General features: G+C 41.5%; 2 protein-coding genes across 5 annotated transcripts; both read right to left on the minus strand.

Moving 5' to 3' along the window:
• Positions 1-1,679: 1,679 nt before the first annotated feature.
• Positions 1,680-6,412, minus strand: LOC102217642 (synaptosomal-associated protein 25-like). 4 transcript variants are annotated; one of them, XM_023350814.1, is made up of 6 exons: positions 6,318-6,412; positions 5,217-5,380; positions 4,652-4,693; positions 4,068-4,116; positions 2,450-2,567; positions 2,093-2,346 (listed from the first exon to the last, which is right to left on the minus strand). In XM_023350814.1, exons 2-6 carry the CDS (start codon positions 5,295-5,297, stop codon positions 2,316-2,318), a joined length of 321 nt encoding a protein of 106 aa, XP_023206582.1. In that variant the 5' UTR covers positions 5,298-5,380; positions 6,318-6,412; the 3' UTR covers positions 2,093-2,315. The 4 variants fall into 4 exon arrangements, with proteins under 4 accessions (XP_005815853.1, XP_023206582.1, XP_023206581.1 ...); XM_005815796.2 differs by lacking the exons at positions 2,093-2,346; positions 2,450-2,567 and adding an exon at positions 1,680-2,086; XM_023350813.1 differs by having other exon boundaries at positions 2,093-2,567; positions 5,217-5,377.
• Positions 6,413-7,704: 1,292 nt separating this feature from the next.
• Positions 7,705-18,197, minus strand: LOC102217390 (calpain small subunit 1-like). Its single transcript, XM_005815795.3, has 11 exons — positions 18,063-18,197; positions 16,570-16,627; positions 16,446-16,482; positions 15,845-15,937; positions 9,888-9,945; positions 9,732-9,796; positions 9,585-9,653; positions 9,429-9,507; positions 9,241-9,357; positions 8,570-8,628; positions 7,705-7,988 (listed from the first exon to the last, which is right to left on the minus strand). The coding sequence occupies exons 2-11, from the start codon at positions 16,614-16,616 to the stop codon at positions 7,962-7,964; spliced, it is 651 nt and encodes a 216-aa protein (XP_005815852.1). The 5' UTR covers positions 16,617-16,627; positions 18,063-18,197; the 3' UTR covers positions 7,705-7,961.
• Between the last annotated feature and the right edge of the window lie 311 nt (positions 18,198-18,508).

The raw sequence follows: 18,508 nt of genomic DNA on the forward strand, positions 1-18,508 counted from the left end.
GTCACTTCGCCACGCCGCCACGCCCACCTGCTATGTCAAAGCCGGTCGGGGTTGGAATCCACAACACACCAACATGTCTTCTGTCTCTGGACACAGTTTCATGTTGATTAGGTCAAAGGGCTAAGATAGCGACCGTTCACAGTAAAACATGACACTTCCTGTTCTCAGGGGGCGTGGCCTAAGTGATGTCATCATTTCACCATAGGGTATTGTAGGGCACCCGATGCCGATCAATCACTGAAAGTTTGGTCCCTCTATGTGTTTTTATATAGGAAATATAAGAGTTTCGTGTTTCATGGCGAGTAGGTGAACTTTGACCCCTGCTAACCCCCCTTCAACATGCTCCAAAACTCACCAATTTGATAACTTTAAATCAAACATGCCTTATGATCAGACTGACCGAGTTTGAAGTCGATCAATCGAAATCCCTAGGAGGAGTTCGATCAAATACGAAGGCTGTAAACGTCAAAATCGAGGTAAAAAATGGACTTCCAATACAAAATGGCCGACTTTCTGTGATAGTTGGCTTATAACATTAAATGTAAGTTCTGAGTCTTTTGGTGAGCTCTACAAGTGTACCAAATTTCATGTCTCTACGATGAAGTACGTTCATACCATTGTGTCAACAGAAAATTGCTAGTTGCTGCCGTTCAGCAATTTTTTTTGCGATTTTTGCGACAACCTTAAAATTCAAAATTTTTAAATTTTCTAGTTGCGACCGCCAAGTTTGGTGAGTTTTTGAATATGATAAAGCCCCCAAAAAGGCACACGAAGAGGTGGGAAGAATCGTAATAATAATAATAATAATAAACAGTACAGATACAATAGGCCTTCGCAGCGCTTTGCTGCTCGGGCCTAATTTATTCAGAATAGGGTGATAACCTAAAGGAGCATCAGCTGGAGTGAAGACTTTTCCTCCAGAGGAGTGACCGCTGGAGGAACGATTGAACGAGAAGAAGTCTGCTTCAAATCAAAATCAAAAAATGGTCAACAACAAGTACTGTGTCCTGTATTTCTTCAGTTATTGGTAATTGGGTGCAAAATGCCTGAAGTCGATGCTTGAGAAGAAAGTTTTCAGCTAGCAGCTGGTTGAGAATCCCCTTTTTGGAGCCGAAATCTGATTTTCTATGTTAGGTTACATCGTTCCCACTAGCCCAGTTCAGACCACTTTAATCCAAATCCAGTCCATTTGCCTAGTAATCGACCTCTGACCTCTGGTCCTCCAAACCTCAGTCTGGGTTCAGTTGAGGTGAACTCTAGTCTGGTTTGAATGTGAACGCCAAGCAGACCGGAGACCGCTCCAAAAGCAGGAAGTGGACTACAGCGCAGGGCATTCTGGGTAGATGCAACCAAAGCTAACATACTAGCCTAACGCTAGCAGGAGAAATGGCTCCTGGTCTTTAGCCAAAGACTAAAGAGAAATCCTCCAACACTAAAATCTGACGCCTCCATCTTGTTTCCATCTGGTGAAGAAGGAAGTTGCTCTTTGTGTCTTCAGAGGTTTTTGTGTCGTTTCCTTCAGTGGTTCTTGGTGCAGCGCCCCCACAGGCCAGGAGGGGAACAGGTTGGTTTGACTCAGAGCAGAGAGAACCGCAGCAGCTGGAGGTGGAGCAGATTATTAGGTTCCAATAGAACTGGGTCTATCGGACCATCAGGAGGATAAACAACTTAACACAGTGTTGCTTTTGGTATTTTTATTGAAACAACTTGTGTTTTTGTGACACGTTGCTTGAACCAAAGGAATCAATGAAGTTCATAAAAAAGTTTAAATGACTTTCAGAAATCCTGGAGAACAACTTTTATCGACCACTGAAACAGATTAGAAGCAAATCTGGCTGCTTAGAAGGAAAATACAAAGAAATGAGGGCGGGGTCTCTAGAAGCGAAGCGAACTATAGAAGCGCTACATGAACCTGCTAGCTGATTAGCTACTGGTTTACTGAATGGGGGGAGTGGGAGCGTCACCTCCACCTACTTCTCACAGCTGCAGAGGCCGCAGCACTTCCCCAGGTCAGTCAGGTTTTTCTCTGCCTCCTTCATATCAGAGTTGATCTGATCCAAGCCTTCCTCTATCCGCTCCAGTTGCTCTGAGGAGAAGGAGGAAGCAGAAAACACAGAAACTAAGGAGCCAAGCAAGGTCAAAAGAAGCTGCAACTATTAACTGAAAAAACAGCAACTTAAACTCTTAAGGCTGCAGAACTCATAACTACGGCCCAGTCTGGACCAGCAGGTGGCGCTAGTAGTGGTAGTTCCAGTCTGGTGCCCAGTTCCCTCAAGTTTCCTCCTGATCAACATTCAGAGACTTGGTGGTTCCAATCAGACTGCAGTCGGCTGGTGTTCAGTGATCCTGAATGAGAGAATCCTGATTTTAACGTGAGATCAGGCGGTTTCTGATGCAGCTGGGACCAGGAGGAGGCAACCGGCCGGTCGAGCGGCAGAGACGGCCGTACTTCCTGAGCGGCCATATGCAGAGGCCGCAGCACTGAGCCATGTCCGTCAGGTTCTTCTCCGCCTCCCTCATGTCCCTGTTGATGGAGTCCATGCCCTCCTCGATCCGCTCCAGCTGCTCTGTGAGGAACAGGAAGTTCAACTAGCAAACATGGACCGGTTCGGTTCAGATCCACATGGACAGGGTCAGACCTGGTCAATCTGAGTTTGAGAGGGGAGCCATGGAGATAGACTCCTGGTCTGGATCCATCCATCCATCCGATGATCCATCCATCCATCCATCCATCCATCCATCCATCCATCCATCCATCCATCCATCCATCTGATCATCCATCCATCTGATCATCCATCCATCTGATCATCCATCCATCTGATCATCCATCCATCCATCTGATCATCCATCCATCTGATCATCCATCCATCCATCCATCCATCCATCCATCCATCCATCCATCCATCCATCCATCCATCCATCCATCCATCCATCCATCCATCAATCCATCCATCCATCCATCCATCCATCCATCCATCTGATCATCCATCCATCTGATCATCCATCCATCTGATCATCCATCCATCCACCCAGATGGATGGATGGATGATCAGATCCATCCATCCATCATTCAGCCGCTACAGTTGGATTAATATTAGTCAGTCTAGATTCAGTCTGGGGATGTACGATATATCGGGATTGTATCATTCCAATGGGTAAAACGAGGGATTAGGGTGAGCCGATAAACTGATTTTATCAGTTCACAGAATTTGCTGTTTATGAAGGTCAAACTTTTGGAAAAGCTGGTTATGGAGGTTTGTCAACAACAGACTCCCTGGGCTTCCGTTGTCTCTGTTGTGACGTCAGCTGAACAGCCCTGGTAGTTTTATCGGAGATGACAGAACAGTGACAGGTCGGTCGCCAACGCGTCAGCTCTTTGAAGTGAAAGACGGAGCCGCCACAGCAGCGCAGTGAGCAGCACACCATGAGAGGTGGAGACATGGCTCCGCCCTTGCTGCTTAGCTCTCACTCTCTATTACTCTGCTCACAGCAGAACTTTGTTTTGATTAGCATGGCAGTCTTGTGGCCAGTCGCGTGTGAGGATATGGAATCATAGCATAACATCAAAATAGAGATGGGGAGAGACGGGACGCACAGGTGAGTCCATGCCTCAGTCAACAAACAGGTGAGGAGCAGAGTGCATCACAAAAACACAGAAATATAACTGATACCTGCAGAGAAGCAGGTTGTTTATTGATGTACATACAAAGGACTGTGTGCAATATTTGCAAAGCATCTTGCTGGGTGGAGATCAAACACTGTAATGATTATGTTAACTGAACACAATCAGTTAACAGCTGAAGATTAAAAGTATTAATCAAAATGAAAAATTATCATTATGGGCCTAGATTTGCTTGCAGTGTTTTGTTCATCTGTTTTTGCTAAAAAGGAAACGTTTGATTAAAATATTATACAAAAGTGTCAGCTTTCATAATAGAATAAATACATAAAATTAGGCAAATATAAGGCTTCTCATATAGGAAGCACTGAATGCTAAAGGATTACCATGCAAAACATTAATAGTTGCCAAGTTATTTCAAGTATTGTGATAAAGTTGAAGTTTTTACCTCCTTGTTCATCCAGCATCACCACAGTTCTGATCCCCAGGTCTTTGCTCTGCAGGCGGAGAACATAAAACTCTTTATCTGTTCATTATCAAGTAAACAGTTATTATCTGCAGTAAATTCTGGTGTGAACTTCTGATCTAGAATATATTAATAAATACATTTCAGATTCTTTCTCTCATTATTTTTGCTTTTAGCAAATAACCCTTCTGATTCTGACCAGAACCAAACTTCTGAACCAATCAGAAATGTGGTTCTCATTCAATTTTAAACAGAAAAAAATAAGGCTCTTAATTGGATGTATGTAAACTTCTGGTTTCAGCTGTAAATGTTGCTGATTTTAAAAAAAATATAAATAATCTATAATTTCATTGTTTTTGACCTATTGACTAAAATGTGGTTGCAGCTACATTTGATTCAGTTTAAGCAGAATTCAGATTATCTGAGACCTTTGGGCTGTTTATTTAAAGACTGAAAATTAATATTACAGTCCTGCGTGTGTGTAGGCGTGTGTATGTGTGTCCATGTATGTGGGGGGTGTGTAGGCGTGTGTGGGGCTGTGTAGGCGTGTGTGTGCGTGTGAGCACCTCTTCCACCAGTTGAACCATCCGTCTGGTGCTTTCCAGGGACTGAAACATAAAGAAATGTTGCCTCAGTTATTAAAATGTAAGATTATTTTTGCTTTTTTCAGGTTTTTTGCAGACGGTTTGGATCTGAGTCGGCTGGGTTTTGGTTCTGATCTAGTGTTTAAACATGCTGCGGGTTCTGCTGAGTCGGCGGCCGTCCTCTGTCAACATCCTGTCTGTCCTGGGGGACGTCCCCACTGAGACGCTGAGGAGCTGATAAATAACGACCCACAGTGTGTGTGTGTGAGTTTAGCTCCGCCCCCCGCTGACTTCACCTAGGGTTGTCTCTATGGCAACCAGGTGAGCCAGGTGTTGCTGTGATGCCTCCATGACAGCATCCCTGTCTAACCCTGTCTTCAGGTTATTTTTAGACTTTTGGAGAATAGATCCAGGTTTCCAATAAGAACATGAATAAACCCAGACTGGATTATGGATTATTATGATGAACAGATAATATGAAAATTATTGATAGAAACAATCCAGACCAGCTTGATCTGGTTTCCTCAGCTACTAGTGATGTCATCACCTCATCTGTGAGCTGGTTGGCTCTCCTCTGTAGCTCCTCCTGTTCCGTCAGGACGGGCGGGTCAGCACAGCTGGACGCCATTTTACCACAGCTGGTTCTGGTTCAGGCTCTGGTTCGGGTTGTGGTTCTGTTTCAGGTGCTGGTCAGAGGAGAGGCTGAGTCTGCTGGACACAATGAGATGTCCAGATTACATCCAACCACCATCCAGTGGTGGGCATGCTTCTTCTAATGCTCTTACAGCAGAGCTACTTTTTAGCTTAGCATTTAGCTTCTTTGGTAACTTTGAAAACGTTTAGCTCACTTGGCTTCTACTAATTACATTTTTTCAGATAAATCCTTAAGCTTTCATGTTCTTGGATGATTTTTAAACTTTCAGTGGAATAAAGATCAACATCTGTGTTGAAGTTTTTCTTATCAATTGTTCAAGTATTTGGATGTTTATATTCACACTCTTATTTTGAAGAGGGGGAAGTTGTTTATGGACTATGTAAAGTCTGATATATAATTATAAATAAATAAATCTGGAAAATAATGTGTATCAGTATATTTAACATAAATCATACAAACATATAAACGCTCTGTCTCACTAAAGCCCCATTTTTTTCATTCGGAATAAAACAACCTTATAATGTGAAACAGTATTTTTCACATTATTTTTTCATTAAAAAGTTTGTCATCTTTCCAGAATATTCTTGTATAACAATCTAAAAACAGAATCTCATCAGCCAGGTTCTTCATCTTCCTGTAAACTCAGCAGTTTGCTTGCAGGAGGAGGAAGAGGGGTAATGATCTGATCTAATCATCTTCATGAGGATGATGATGGTCCATTCCGTTAATTAAGGGTCATGACTCTGAAGCTTCGGTCTCATTCAGGACTGGACGGGTTAGATTATCTGACTTCTTGTCTCTCTGCTCGTCTTCTAACCAGAAGTTTCTGATGGGAGTAAAAATGTTTTAATTTTTTATCTGTTAAACTCAGGAAGAGATAAATGTTATTGATGAAACTGACTGAAACATTCAGAGTTGAAATCCTTCCCTTTAGCTCCTCTTCCTCCCTGATCAGCCTTCATCCTCCAGTCAAAGTGACAGAAACTCTCCTACCTTTTATCAGATCTTCCAGTCTTCCTGTTTTCTGCTCGTTTCCTTCAGATATTCGCCTTGAAGCCGCCAGCTGCTGCCGATCACCTGTTGTTCCTCTTCAGCATCCCCACCCTCCTCTTCCTCCTCCCTCCTCACCAAGCAAACACGCCCCAGCAGCAGAAAGGATCCTCACACACTAAAATACGCCAACATAATAGAAAAATATTTAAAATAAAATCATTTTCTTGGCTTAAATTTAAAAATATAATTTATCTTTAGTTTAAATTCATAAAAGTGAAGAAGTCAAATAAAATGTTTGTGTTTTAAATCAGTTTTTAACCTGTATCTGTAATCTGACTGCCTCACTACCGCCATCTGCTGATCACTTTTGAACTAAATTCACACTGTGCGCATGCGCAGGAGCCATGGCTTGTTTGTAGTTGATCATGGACATAAATCATTTTTATTATGTAGCTGATGATCCCCCTTTCACTGGTAGACAGTAAAAAAATAACAAATGTATTCATAAATATAATTTTATGAATTATATTCATATGGTTATCATATTTAGAATAGAATATTACAAAATAAATTTTGTATTTATTACAAAATAAATACAACAAAAACAATAATTATATAATATAAAAGTGAAAAACATCTAATAAAAAATGAATACATAGGAAAATAAATCCTTAGAATTTCAGTTAAAATGTCAATTAAAAATTAGTATTCAGTACCAGAACAAATTCTGCTTTTCACATGTAGATATTTGTTTTTAGTCATTTTTATTTATTTATTTACTGTATTTGTAAAGGTGTCTTGCATGTGCTATTTGTTCCTGAAAACATGCATCTTGAAGTTAACAGTGTTTATAATACGTTTATGCTTGACATTGTTTATCCCTGTTAAATATGAACACCTCTGTATTAAATAATACTAATAAAAATATCACAAACATGTAGGACAAAAAATAGCATTAAAATATTCCACTTCTCATTAAAAAAAAAACATTTTGTAGGTAATAACTCAGACTGAACTTTGCATATTTTTTCCTATGTAGTGGAAATCAGGTGGAAGTTTTCATGTTTAATTTAGAAGTTGCTGTTTTTAGAGTTGGAGTCTGAAAACGGCTCCTGGGTGAGGAAAGGGTTTCATTCCTGGAGAAAAAGTCTGACATGCTCCAACATCAGAAGAGCAACATGGAGAGAAATTAAAATAATCAGATGAATCACACTACTGGATCCTTCATTTACAGGTTGGTTCTGGATAAAATAAAACATCTTCCTGTTTAAACCAACACATCATCAGCGAAGAGATCAATTCTCTGGTAAAACATGTACATTAATAACAGGCCAGAGGATTGTAACACTTCTGATTGACGTGTGTGGAATAAAAAACAAACTCAAAGGAAAGAATTAAGAGTTTATTTCCAGTTGGGTCACTTTAAAACTTTAAACATTGAGAATTTTTCCAGACTCAGCATGAAGATCTTTCAAATCAAACATAGACATCAGTGCAACAGAGATGTTATAGTGCCACCTGGCACAGAAGCAAAGCTGCACCAACTCTTCTTTGGTCCCAGAGGAAACGCTTTGTTCAGTTGGTCCCATTGCTATGGATGGAGAGAAAACCAGGAAGAGCAGGAGAAGTTTTCCCTTCGCTGCTTCAGGAGTACATCGTCAGCTGGAGCCACTGTGAGAGAGAGACAGTCGATGTTCAGACTCTCTTCACCTGATACTCTGCATGAAACACGTCTGGATACAATAAACCACAGTAAACTAACTCTCAGGAATTAAATTCCCCTCAGTTTTGCCTCATGGGCAGCACAAACGCTGGCAAAATGATGGTTGAATTGAACCATATGCAGATGATACACTGCTTTATGTTAGTTAGGGTTTAACTGATACTTAAGTTCAGATAAAGAAGAGGTTAGTGGGGAAAATGTGGCTCCATCAGAAATATTCAATAACAGCGTTATGATGTCTGGTTTTGTTAATATTATGACGTTTTTCTATTTCAAACTTTACAGGAAAAGCTTTGAAATGTTGAACTCTGCAGGAATGATGAGCAGAACTAATGATGATGCTTCACGAGAAGGAATTATGTACTAAAGAACGGCTTAACAACCAGAGACTTTAAATAATCCCCTATAATTTACTCATATGCAGCTGGAAGGAAATGCATTAACATTAACCACCAGTAGGCGGTCCATCAGAACAGAAGGCCAACCCTCAGACCCGAGATAGAATCATTAAAACAGAGCAAACTCAAACCTCCTTGATGTCCAGGTCGATGGTGCCGCTGTTGTCCTTATCCAGGGTCTTAAACGCTCCTGAGAACAAACACAACATCATCATCAACATCATCATTTTAATCTGTTAATGCTACAGGGAGAAGCATTTTAAAAACACGTTTTTATTTCTTCATGGAGGAAACATTTCAGGTCCTGCAGGGTCTGGAAGGCTGCTGAATTGACCACAATTATCTTTGTAGAACGTTTCTAGACAATAAGAAGTTCCATGTTATATCAAATATTTATTTTGGGAAAGATGCAGAGCTATATGGGCGCTGTTTGTAAAGTTACAGTCTAAAATTAACAGCAGATCATGAGAAAAACAATGGGGTTAATTTCTCAGTCATATTTTCACCATGTTGTTCATTCATTTATAAATAAATAAATATTTTTAAATCAAATACTTATTTAGCAAGTTCAATATTTACCCTGAAGCTAAGCTAAATATTGAACTTGATATATCAGTATGGGGTAAATATTTAACTTGCTAACCAAGTATTTGGCGAAATAACTAATAAATTACAAACGGCAGTCCATACTGCAGCAGTCATTTTTAAAAAGTCAACCTAACAAGTTTCACCTTAAAATGAATCTTTTGGATGAAATAAATCTGCATAAATCCATAAGCATAGCTCCTTGGAAGTCACTTACGGCACATGGCGTCCAGCCGCACCAGACAGCCGATGAAGTTATCAAAGTCCATGTCTCCGTTCTCATCGCTGTAGCGGCGGATGATGAGTTTGTAGAGCTGGTCGTTCAGAGGGAAACCTGGAACCAGCGGTGGAATCAAAAACCGTTCCCAACCTTCCCCGATCATTTAAGCTGGCCGGGTTTTTTACCTGCAGCCTGGAAGGCGTGCGGCAGCTCATTGGAGCCAATTGTTCCAGAGCGGTCCTTATCGTGGGACAGGTAGATGTTCTGCAGACAGAACCAAAACCAGAACCATAAGCGGCTTGCCACACCCAGAATACGGCCCTGGCGGCAGCGCTGCCTACCTGCCACTTCTTGATATTGTTCCACAGATATTTAAACTCATGGAAGCCCAGTTTCCCCGTGCTGTCGCTCTGCAGGGGGTCGGGTCAAGGGTCAAAGGTCAAACTCAGGAGCAGGAAGAGAGCAAAGCCTACAGGCTGAAAGGATACATCCATGACAGCAACCATGCTCCTGCAGGACTCGATACTGAAGCCGTCAGTCTTCAGGTTCGAATCTGAGGAGAAACAAGAAAACAGAAGCTGATCTCTGACCTTTGCAGAACAACAACCTGGCAGCTGGTGCTGGAGAGAATGAAAGGGTCTTACGCCTGGAGATGACTCTGTTCAGGATGTCCTTCAGCTCGTTGGGGCTCACCTCCATGTCCTGCTCTCACACACACCCACACACACACACACACCGATGATCAGAGGCTCTGAGAGGAAAATCTGTTCTCCTGAAGGCACCATTCTCACTGTGAGACACAGCGGTGGCAGCATCACGCTGAGGAAAGCTGCATCCTGAAACTGGTATGGTTGAGATCAGAGCTGATTCATTGGTTAGAATGGCCTGGTCAAAGTCCAGACCTGAACCCAGCTGAGATTCTGAAAATTGTTTTCCATTGAACCTGCAGATGTTCCAGAGCAAGAGGAGGTTCTACAGAGTTCTTCAGATGCCTGCCATACTTTTCATATTTCTATTATAGTTTCTGGAGACTGTTCTGCCGTACAGCTCCCTCTGGTGGTTATTGTCCAACATTGTTTTGGATTCCTTGAAAATGGAAAACTGAGGAATCAGAAAATCCAAGATGGCCTAACCCCTAACCCTAACAGTAATGCTGAAGTGTTCATGAGTTAAGTTGACATCGACATCAAAATGTCAACAAGTGTTGGTTATGACAAAATAATCATCTTCTTTGTTTTCTGTAAAAATGGTTTGATTATTTACATTTAATGTTATAAATATGTGTTAGCTCGCAGTTAGCATGAAACAAGTTAGTTTGTGATGTCAGCTAGCCAACTCTGTTTTGTTTATTTCAGTTCAAGGGTGGTCAAGAAGAAGGCAAAGGTCAGAGGTCAATCTTCAACTAGAAAGTGTGCATTTCCTATGAAAATGCAAGTCTGAATGCTGAATGCTTTTGGTGAAAATGGTGAAAGCTTTTGAAGCCAACCAAGACATGAGCTATGAAACACACCCGACATTTTATATTGTAATCCTCAGTTCTGCCTCAGAATGTAGCTGTTTATCCCATTTCTATGGGGTGAAAAAAAATCATAAATAGCTGAATATTATAAAAAGTATGAAGTTTATGAACACCAAGAGATATAGTCGGCATTGGGAGAGCAAGCTGAATAGTATAAAAGTTGAATGTTTAAAATAGCACAAAGTATGCAGGAGAAGAAGCGCGGCAATAAAGAGAAACCACAATAATAAAAATAATAAAGAATAAAGAGAAACAGAAACTCAAGAGTGTGAATGCCTACAGCATTCACACTAATAAATCAGCACAAAAAAAGTCTGTCAGCACAGTGGTTCCCCCAAGAGGCAGGGAGGGTCAGAGGTCATGTTCAGATCATACAAAGACAGACAGGGTCATCTTCTTTAATTAGGACATGAATGTGAAATCAAATAAATAAATACATAAAAGTTATTATTTATTTCATTATTTATTATTACTATATTAATCTAGCAGAACCCAGTAATCCTGGGTGGGTTCTGTTGGGCATAGTCCAGGCCGTTAGCTCTGATTGTTTGTTGCAGCCGCTTCCTGCAGCAGAACCGCAGCAGGATTCGGGTTTCCGCTCATAAACAGTGAGTCACAGCCGATATGACTCAACCCGGTTCTCCTTCTCTCTTCTGATGTTCTGCCACTTTCTGACTCACCACTGGGATCAGAACCACAGAGACACAGAAACACCCAGAACCACTCCTACCTGTTGTCACCAAAAGCCAATCTGGGCCAGTTCTGGAGCTGAACCTGGTTCTTTAACAGAACACAGAACTTTATTGGCTTTTTTTCAAACTAACTCATTCTTGTTTCCTAAATGCAGCACAGATCTTGCTGGCTCCGCCCACCAGAAGCTCAGCTCAGGTGACCATCAGACAGAGCTGACTGGTTGAACTGGTGCACACACCCCGTCTGATTCATACACACCCACACACTCACACACATAGTATGAAAAACAGGGGCACATCAAAGGTTACTTGCATTCCTTAAATAGGACTTGAAGTTCCACAAGATGCTCTGCACTGCTTTACTTTTAAAGACATATGTAAATCGTAAACAGTGAAAGCAATAAAGTCTGAGAAGCGTGTTGGGGGCTTCTAGAACATTCCAGTATGCACTGACAAATAAGGATGCAAAAAATGTCCTCATTCTTTCCAAGTGTCCTGATATTGAAGGTGCATTATCACATAATGTCCTGATATGTCATGAAAACAAGTACACACACACACAACACTGCCCTGCCAAACAACGTCAGGAATGCAGCGAATAGCCCTGCAGCCAGACACAGTCGCATACTGCCCACAGACTGGGACACTTACGGGCTCTGGGGCAGAACCAGAACTTCCAAACTCAACTGGGCTGTCCCAGTGAGAGCCGCCTGTCTGTGTTTCTCTGACGTTAGACAAGTTTTGTGTGGATTGTTGAGAATATGATGGGATCTGTGAGCAGAACCGGTTCTGGTGGAATGGAGTGGACGGGTCCAGGGTGGGTCGGAACCGGTTCTGGAGGAATGGAGGGTGGGTCGGCAGTCAGGCGGGTGTGGTGAGAGGTGATGAAGCCGCTGACAGCTGGAGGACAGATCAGATCAGCTGCAGTCAAACGGCAGAAGGGAGGAGCAAAGCTAACTCCCGAGCTCATCTCAGAACAGATAGCGCTTCAGCTTCAGCTTCAGCTCAGGTCAGAACCAGAACCCGGTTAGAACCTCCACTGGAGGCTGCCCCTTAAAAAGACTTTTTCCTTTCAGCAAACTTTTCCTCACACTTTTTTTTAATCAAACTAAATAGTTTAGTTTAGTTTAATTAACCTTTCATTCTGTGGTTCATATTTTATTTTGAAGCTCAGTGATTTTCTGGATTTAATCCCATTAAATGTCGTAACTCAGGTCATTGCAGTATCTTTAAGGATGATGAGGCTGTGGCAGGAAGCCTCTCCAGTAGCTGCCAGTATGGCAGTGAATCTGAAGGGGCCTCTGACTGAAGACTCTCCTGACACGCTAACAGCTCAACACCAGGCAGCAGAGACATGAAATAGCAACATGCCATGGATGACGTCTTGAGCTTTTAGCTAGCTCGGCTAATCCACCTCCTTTGCTATTGCTGAATTTTCCTCAGGGGTTAATAAAGCATATTCATTCATTCATTCATTCCTTCATTCATTCAAGTTCTCTGTCACTACAGTTAGAAAAACTCCAACGAATAGCCAATGAAAGCAATTGTCCATTATGATCCGCCTTCTTTCTCTAAGCAAATAATACTTTGTTGCCATGGTTACACAAAATCCTTACAACTGAATCCAGAACCAGAAGAAATAAATGTCCAATCAGGAACAATTCAACCAATCAGAGCCAGGCAGCCACCAGGAGGCGCTATTCTAGAATTCATTCTACTAGGAGCACTAGGTTTTTGATTTCTCCCCAGACTGGCTGAAACAGAGCCAAAACACCCTGAGTCCAAACTAACGACTCTGATGGCTCAAATTAGCCTCCATTCATCCATTCATCCATTCTTCTATTCTTCTATTGTTCTATTGTACATGTGGTCGTTGACCGTCAGGCCAGAAGGTAGGAGTGTGAATAGTCCATGTTGGGGGTGGGTATCTATGATACCTACAACTAGTCAGTTTAGTTTTGAAGCATACATGAAGTGTTTTTGGAGAGATGTGACCTTTTGCAGCTGATCCATGATGTTGTGCTGCATTATCCAGGTCATTTTGCCAAATGTACATAGAGTTTGCAAAACATAGAATCTGTTTCAAAAAATATGCAAAGGTTTTTCTAAAAGAAATTAGTAATGTTTCTCTTTGAAATAAAGCTAAGAGGGTTTAAAATGACAGTTTAGAAATAAACTAACCAAATTAATTGTGTTGATCCACCTCAAAAAAATCAGGCAAAAAGTGTAAGCAAAAGAAATCTGGGAGACTTTGCACATGCAAATTTGCATGCAGCCTTTTGTGCTGTGGAGGATAAATAGGTGACTGCTTCACCTATTTAGTTCACAAGAACTAATGGCATTTATTTCAGTCATAATCTTGCGGGGGGTGACCAAGGTTCCATCACTATGTGACAGCTGGTCAGCAAACCTGGCAAACATGATTGACATGGCAGCACTGAATGCACATGTGCTTTATCAGGCATGCATTGGGGTGCAGGAGAGACGGGTGGACTTCCTGGTTGAGCTTGCAAAAGAGTTGGGTAACTCTCATGTGAGTGAGAAGAAGGCACACAAGGAGAAACTGCTTCGGCAACAACCTTCCACACCCAGCTCAGGCAAAAGGGCGAAGTGTCAGGTCAACCATCGATGCAGGATGCGTGTCCTGAGGCCGAAACATCATCAGTGACCCCTCACACCCCCACCATGGACTGTTCTCCCTGCTGCCCTCTGGAAAGAGGTTCTGCAGCATCCGGTGCAGGTCCACCTGGTTCTGAAACAGCTTTTTCCCACTTGCCATCAGACTGCTGAACTCTTAACTGGACTGCACTCAAAAACTGGTCTCCACTTTATACCTTGCACATGTACAGAGCTAAACAACTTCTATTTTACTGTCAGTCCTGCACTTTATATTTTATATTTAGATTTATATTCATATTTTATACTGTATTTTATTTTACTCACAACATTGGAACCTCAAACATTGTCCTGAGCCGTATGCAACAAAATTTCGTTCTGTATAAACCCTGTGCATTGAAAATGACAACAAAGTCAGTCTAAGTCGAAGTCTAAGGAACAATTGTGCAACTGTGAGATGCGTTGAGGCCATTACCAGGGTACTTATAAGGTAATGGCCCTATTTACAGAACAAAAGCACCTGCTAGATAAAATCCTTCAGGTCATTTGGCCTGTCTCTAGACTGAATAGGTATATGTCACAATGGACTGACTCCAGCGCTTCTAGTGTTAAAACAAACACAAACGGAGGTGATGATGAGTTCCCCTTCATCCTGCAGAGACACAAGTGTTCCCATGACAACCAGGAGATCAAATCTAGAAGCTTGAACCTCTGAACTTCCTGTGAACTAGTGGTTCTCACCAGTAGCAATACTGATAGACTTTAATGCATTTATTTTGATTAATTAATGACACTGATTTTAAAATGTTAGAATTTTTTAGACAATTAATTATTTTGTTTATGTTTTTTACAAAAGTTCCAGCCAGAACCTTTAAATTTGTGCGTTTCTGGTACGCCTGTAAATCTGACGCACAGCCACATCCACTAAGAGCAGAGATGGAAGCTGCTGCTCTTCATACACTGGGGGTTAAATTCTGCTTCTAACGATCTGATTGGATGATGGAAAAGACTATAGTTGTGTTTAAGTTGAGCTAAAAGGAGTTAGCCTATCAACGGAGCTATGTTAGCACACCTTTGAGCTCATGTTTATTTATTCTACAGGTTAGCAGCAAAGATATGTTTATGAACTTAAAATGTTGCTTGTTTTGTTGATTAAAATGTGATCAAATAATTATAGGCCCTGAAATGAACTTCATTATACATGTCAACGAGTCCCATCACTAGTTTATATTCAAGTAGAAGTAAAAGTGTTACTCTGTAACTGTAATTAGTCAGTTCCAGTAACTCTGTAACTGTAATTAGTCAGTTCCAGTTACTCTGTAACTGTAATTAGTCAGTACCAGTAATTCAGGAACTGTAGTTAGTCAGTACCAGTAATTCAGGAACTGTAGTTAGTCAGTACCAGTTACTCTGTAACTGTAATTAGTCAGTACCAGTTACTCTGTAACTGTAATTAGTCAGTACCAGTTACTCAGTAACTGTAATTAGTCAGTACCAGTTACTCTGTAACTGTAATTAGTCAGTACCAGTTACTCTGTAACTAACTACTCAGAACCTGGTTCAGAAACGAAGCTTGAGGTTCATTAAGGGTTCAACTCGTGGGACTCGTCCAGAGACTCGACCAGCTGATTGTAATAGGTCTTTGTCCTACAGTCCGAGTCGGTTCTGTTCAGACTCAGAGACTCGTTCAGACAGAACCTTGGAACCAGATGTGGGTCTAGTCCTGGTCAGAGCTGCAGGTCAGGAAAACCCAATAAAATGTGATGAGACTCACATCTCCGGCCAGCTGCTGGAAGACCTTCCTGAACTGCTTCTCCTCATCGTTCTCGCGAGCCTCGGCATAGTTCAGAGGTCGGCGCGGCGGCGGCTGGGGGAAGAAAGCAGCCTGTGTCAGACTGAGGGAGAGCAACAAGGCGCTCTCTGTGAGCCGGTGCCTTCAGCCCCGACATGTTCCAAACCCAGAACAGTCAGGGAGGAAACTAAGCTCTGAAGCATCAGAACTGTTTACAGCTGTTTACTGCTTATCTGACCTTTGACCTCATCTGCCAGTATGTAGCTACACGAGGCCTCGTCACCTTATCGTGTAGACCAGAGGTGTCAAACTCCAGTCCTCACGGGCCAGTGTCCTGCAACTTTTAGATGTGCCTCTGCTGCACCACCTGAATAGAATAATTAGGTCATTAAGGTTCTGGAGAACTGATCTACACAAGGAGGAGGAATGAAGCTGCTTCATTCCAGTGTTTTGTACCTGTGGCTCATCTAAAACCTGGAGGACAGCGACTGGAGGACTGGAGTTTGACTCCTGTTGTTTAGACAAACATTGCCTGCAAAACATCTCTCTACAGTGGACCCTATAGACTGCTGTCGGTACTTACTGGGTCTGAGGGTCTGAACTGAGACGGGTCGATGTTGCTGTTGGACGGAAAAACAGGAACTGGTTAGCTTAGCATAATGAATGGAAACCAATGAAAGCTGTTAGCCTGGGGCGCTAGCTTTCACCTCACAACGTTGATGATGCCACCGATCAAACTCTTGGTCAGAAACATGTTGAGAAGACCTGAGGAGACAGGAAGTGCATGAAGAGATGAGTTGGGTTTTTTAAATAAACTTTATTTATTATAATAAACAACAATACAATTGTACTGTGAACAAAACTCAGGAAGATAATAACAATAATTTACCAGGGGGAGAATAAAATAAAGCAAGAAGATAAGAAAACGACCATCAATATAAATATGTATAAAGGAAATAGCGCAAACTGTGATATGTGTGCCAGATGTCACAGTGCATTAACTTAAAAGATAATCCAAAATTCCAAGTTGATTAAAAGCCCGTATTGTTGATTCTGCTTTTTGATTAGTGGAGGATTGAAATGTTGATAAATAATGTTTAAGTTCGATCAAAAAAACTAAAAAATTTGGTTTTTTCTTCAAAAATGTGCATTTATGTAGGTGAAATTTAGCCTTAATAATTAGTAAATTGATAAGGAGACTCTTTACATTCATTCCTCCATTTTGTTGAAATCCAAATAAGACATGAAGAGATGAGTTCAAAGTCTTCCTGGACTTCACGATTACGCCACATCTGAACGATGCATTCAAGGACCTCTGGTCATTTCAGAAAATGTAATGAGCCCGTCTTTGACTGTCTCTCTCGACGGTATGCTAACGGCATCATTACAAACAACCCGAGAGCTGGATCAAACCTGATGGTTCTACACTGAGCAGAACATTATGACCACCTGAGAACATATATAATATGGACCAGATTGTTCTGAATGAGTCCACTGGCATTTTATGGGCTGAGCTTAATAACTTGTTGCTGCCACCACCGTACTTCACAGCTAGGATGGTACATTCCAGTTTTTCCTCCAAATGTAACGATGGTCGTTATGTCCAAACAGTCCCATTCAGTCTCATCAGACCAGGACAAGAGAGATGAAGACGTGGCTTCTTCCTCTCTGATCGGCGTTTCAGCCCATGTCGGTACCAGACTCGTTTCACTGTGGATCGTGACTATGAAGCTTTTTGTTGTCTTCTAATTCTCCTCCTCATGTTGTTGGATGATTTCCTTTGAATTTTTATCCACAAAAAGGTTGTGAATCAGCCAATCAGAAGATGATAAATGATGACATCATCATGTGAGCTTTTACAAAGGCTTTAAATTTTCCGTGGAGTTTAATTTCTGAAGGATTCAAATATCAGGAAGCTGAGTCCAAGAAAACTGGAAATCTGGCTGCTTGTGAGGAAAATATGGCATAATAAGGCTGATTGATGTTGTTTTGGTAAAACTGATTTCTCAGCTGCTTTGGCGTTAAACGTTGAGATGTTTTGGACCTGAACCCGTCCAAAGCGTCTCCAGTCCAAACAAACACTTCTAGCTGCTTCCACCTCCTTACAGATGCGCTTCTGTAACTTTCCACCAGTGGGTGTGACGCTCCTGATGGTCAACAACAGAGTAAAGTTCAAAGCAGGACGTTTTCTGGTACTTACAGTTTATCTTCAGTAGGAAACCAGAACCAGAACCGGAACCAGGACACGGAGCTGGAATTGCAGAGGACAGGCAAACTGGAGACGCTCCCAGAAACAGAGTCCACAAAACCAGGCAGAGGTACCTCCTAGCCTGACGTCACCATTAGCTCCGCCCACCAGCAGCGCCCAACCCGTCCATGTTACTAAAGCGGAGTAAACATGTTGCGTTCAGGTCCAACAGGAAAAGCCAGTTCTTTCTTTCATGGCATAATGCTTAAAAAATTTGTTAGTAAAGATTTACATAATAATTTAAACCCAAAATAAAAACTAAATAAATATGATATTTAAAGGACTGGAGTTAAAATCTCAGTATTTTAATATAAATGTGTTTTCTTAATAAGAATTTATCACAGAATACATTTTTCTCAAATTTTTCTCATTTATCTTGAGACTAATCAGTTAAAATA

Source organism: Xiphophorus maculatus, chromosome 18, assembly GCF_002775205.1.
Source record: "Xiphophorus maculatus strain JP 163 A chromosome 18, X_maculatus-5.0-male, whole genome shotgun sequence".
Taxonomy (NCBI): Eukaryota; Metazoa; Chordata; class Actinopteri; order Cyprinodontiformes; family Poeciliidae; genus Xiphophorus; species Xiphophorus maculatus.

Coding starts and splice junctions, on each gene's coding strand:
- LOC102217390 (XM_005815795.3), bottom strand. CDS start 16,616: ATGTTTCTGACCAAGAGTTTGATCGGTGGCATCATCAACGTTGTGAG. Junction 15,938..16,445: donor AGTTCAGACCCTCAGACCCA/GTAAGTACCGAC, acceptor TTCTTCCCCCAG/CCGCCGCCGCGCCGACCTCT. Junction 8,629..9,240: donor GCGGCTGGACGCCATGTGCC/GTAAGTGACTTC, acceptor GTTTGTTCTCAG/GAGCGTTTAAGACCCTGGAT.
- LOC102217642 (XM_023350813.1), bottom strand. CDS start 5,297: ATGGCGTCCAGCTGTGCTGACCCGCCCGTCCTGACGGAACAGGAGGAG. Junction 4,694..5,216: donor CCAACCAGCTCACAGATGAG/GTGATGACATCA, acceptor TTTATGTTTCAG/TCCCTGGAAAGCACCAGACG. Junction 2,568..4,067: donor GATGCTGGATGAACAAGGAG/GTAAAAACTTCA, acceptor TGTTCCTCACAG/AGCAGCTGGAGCGGATCGAG.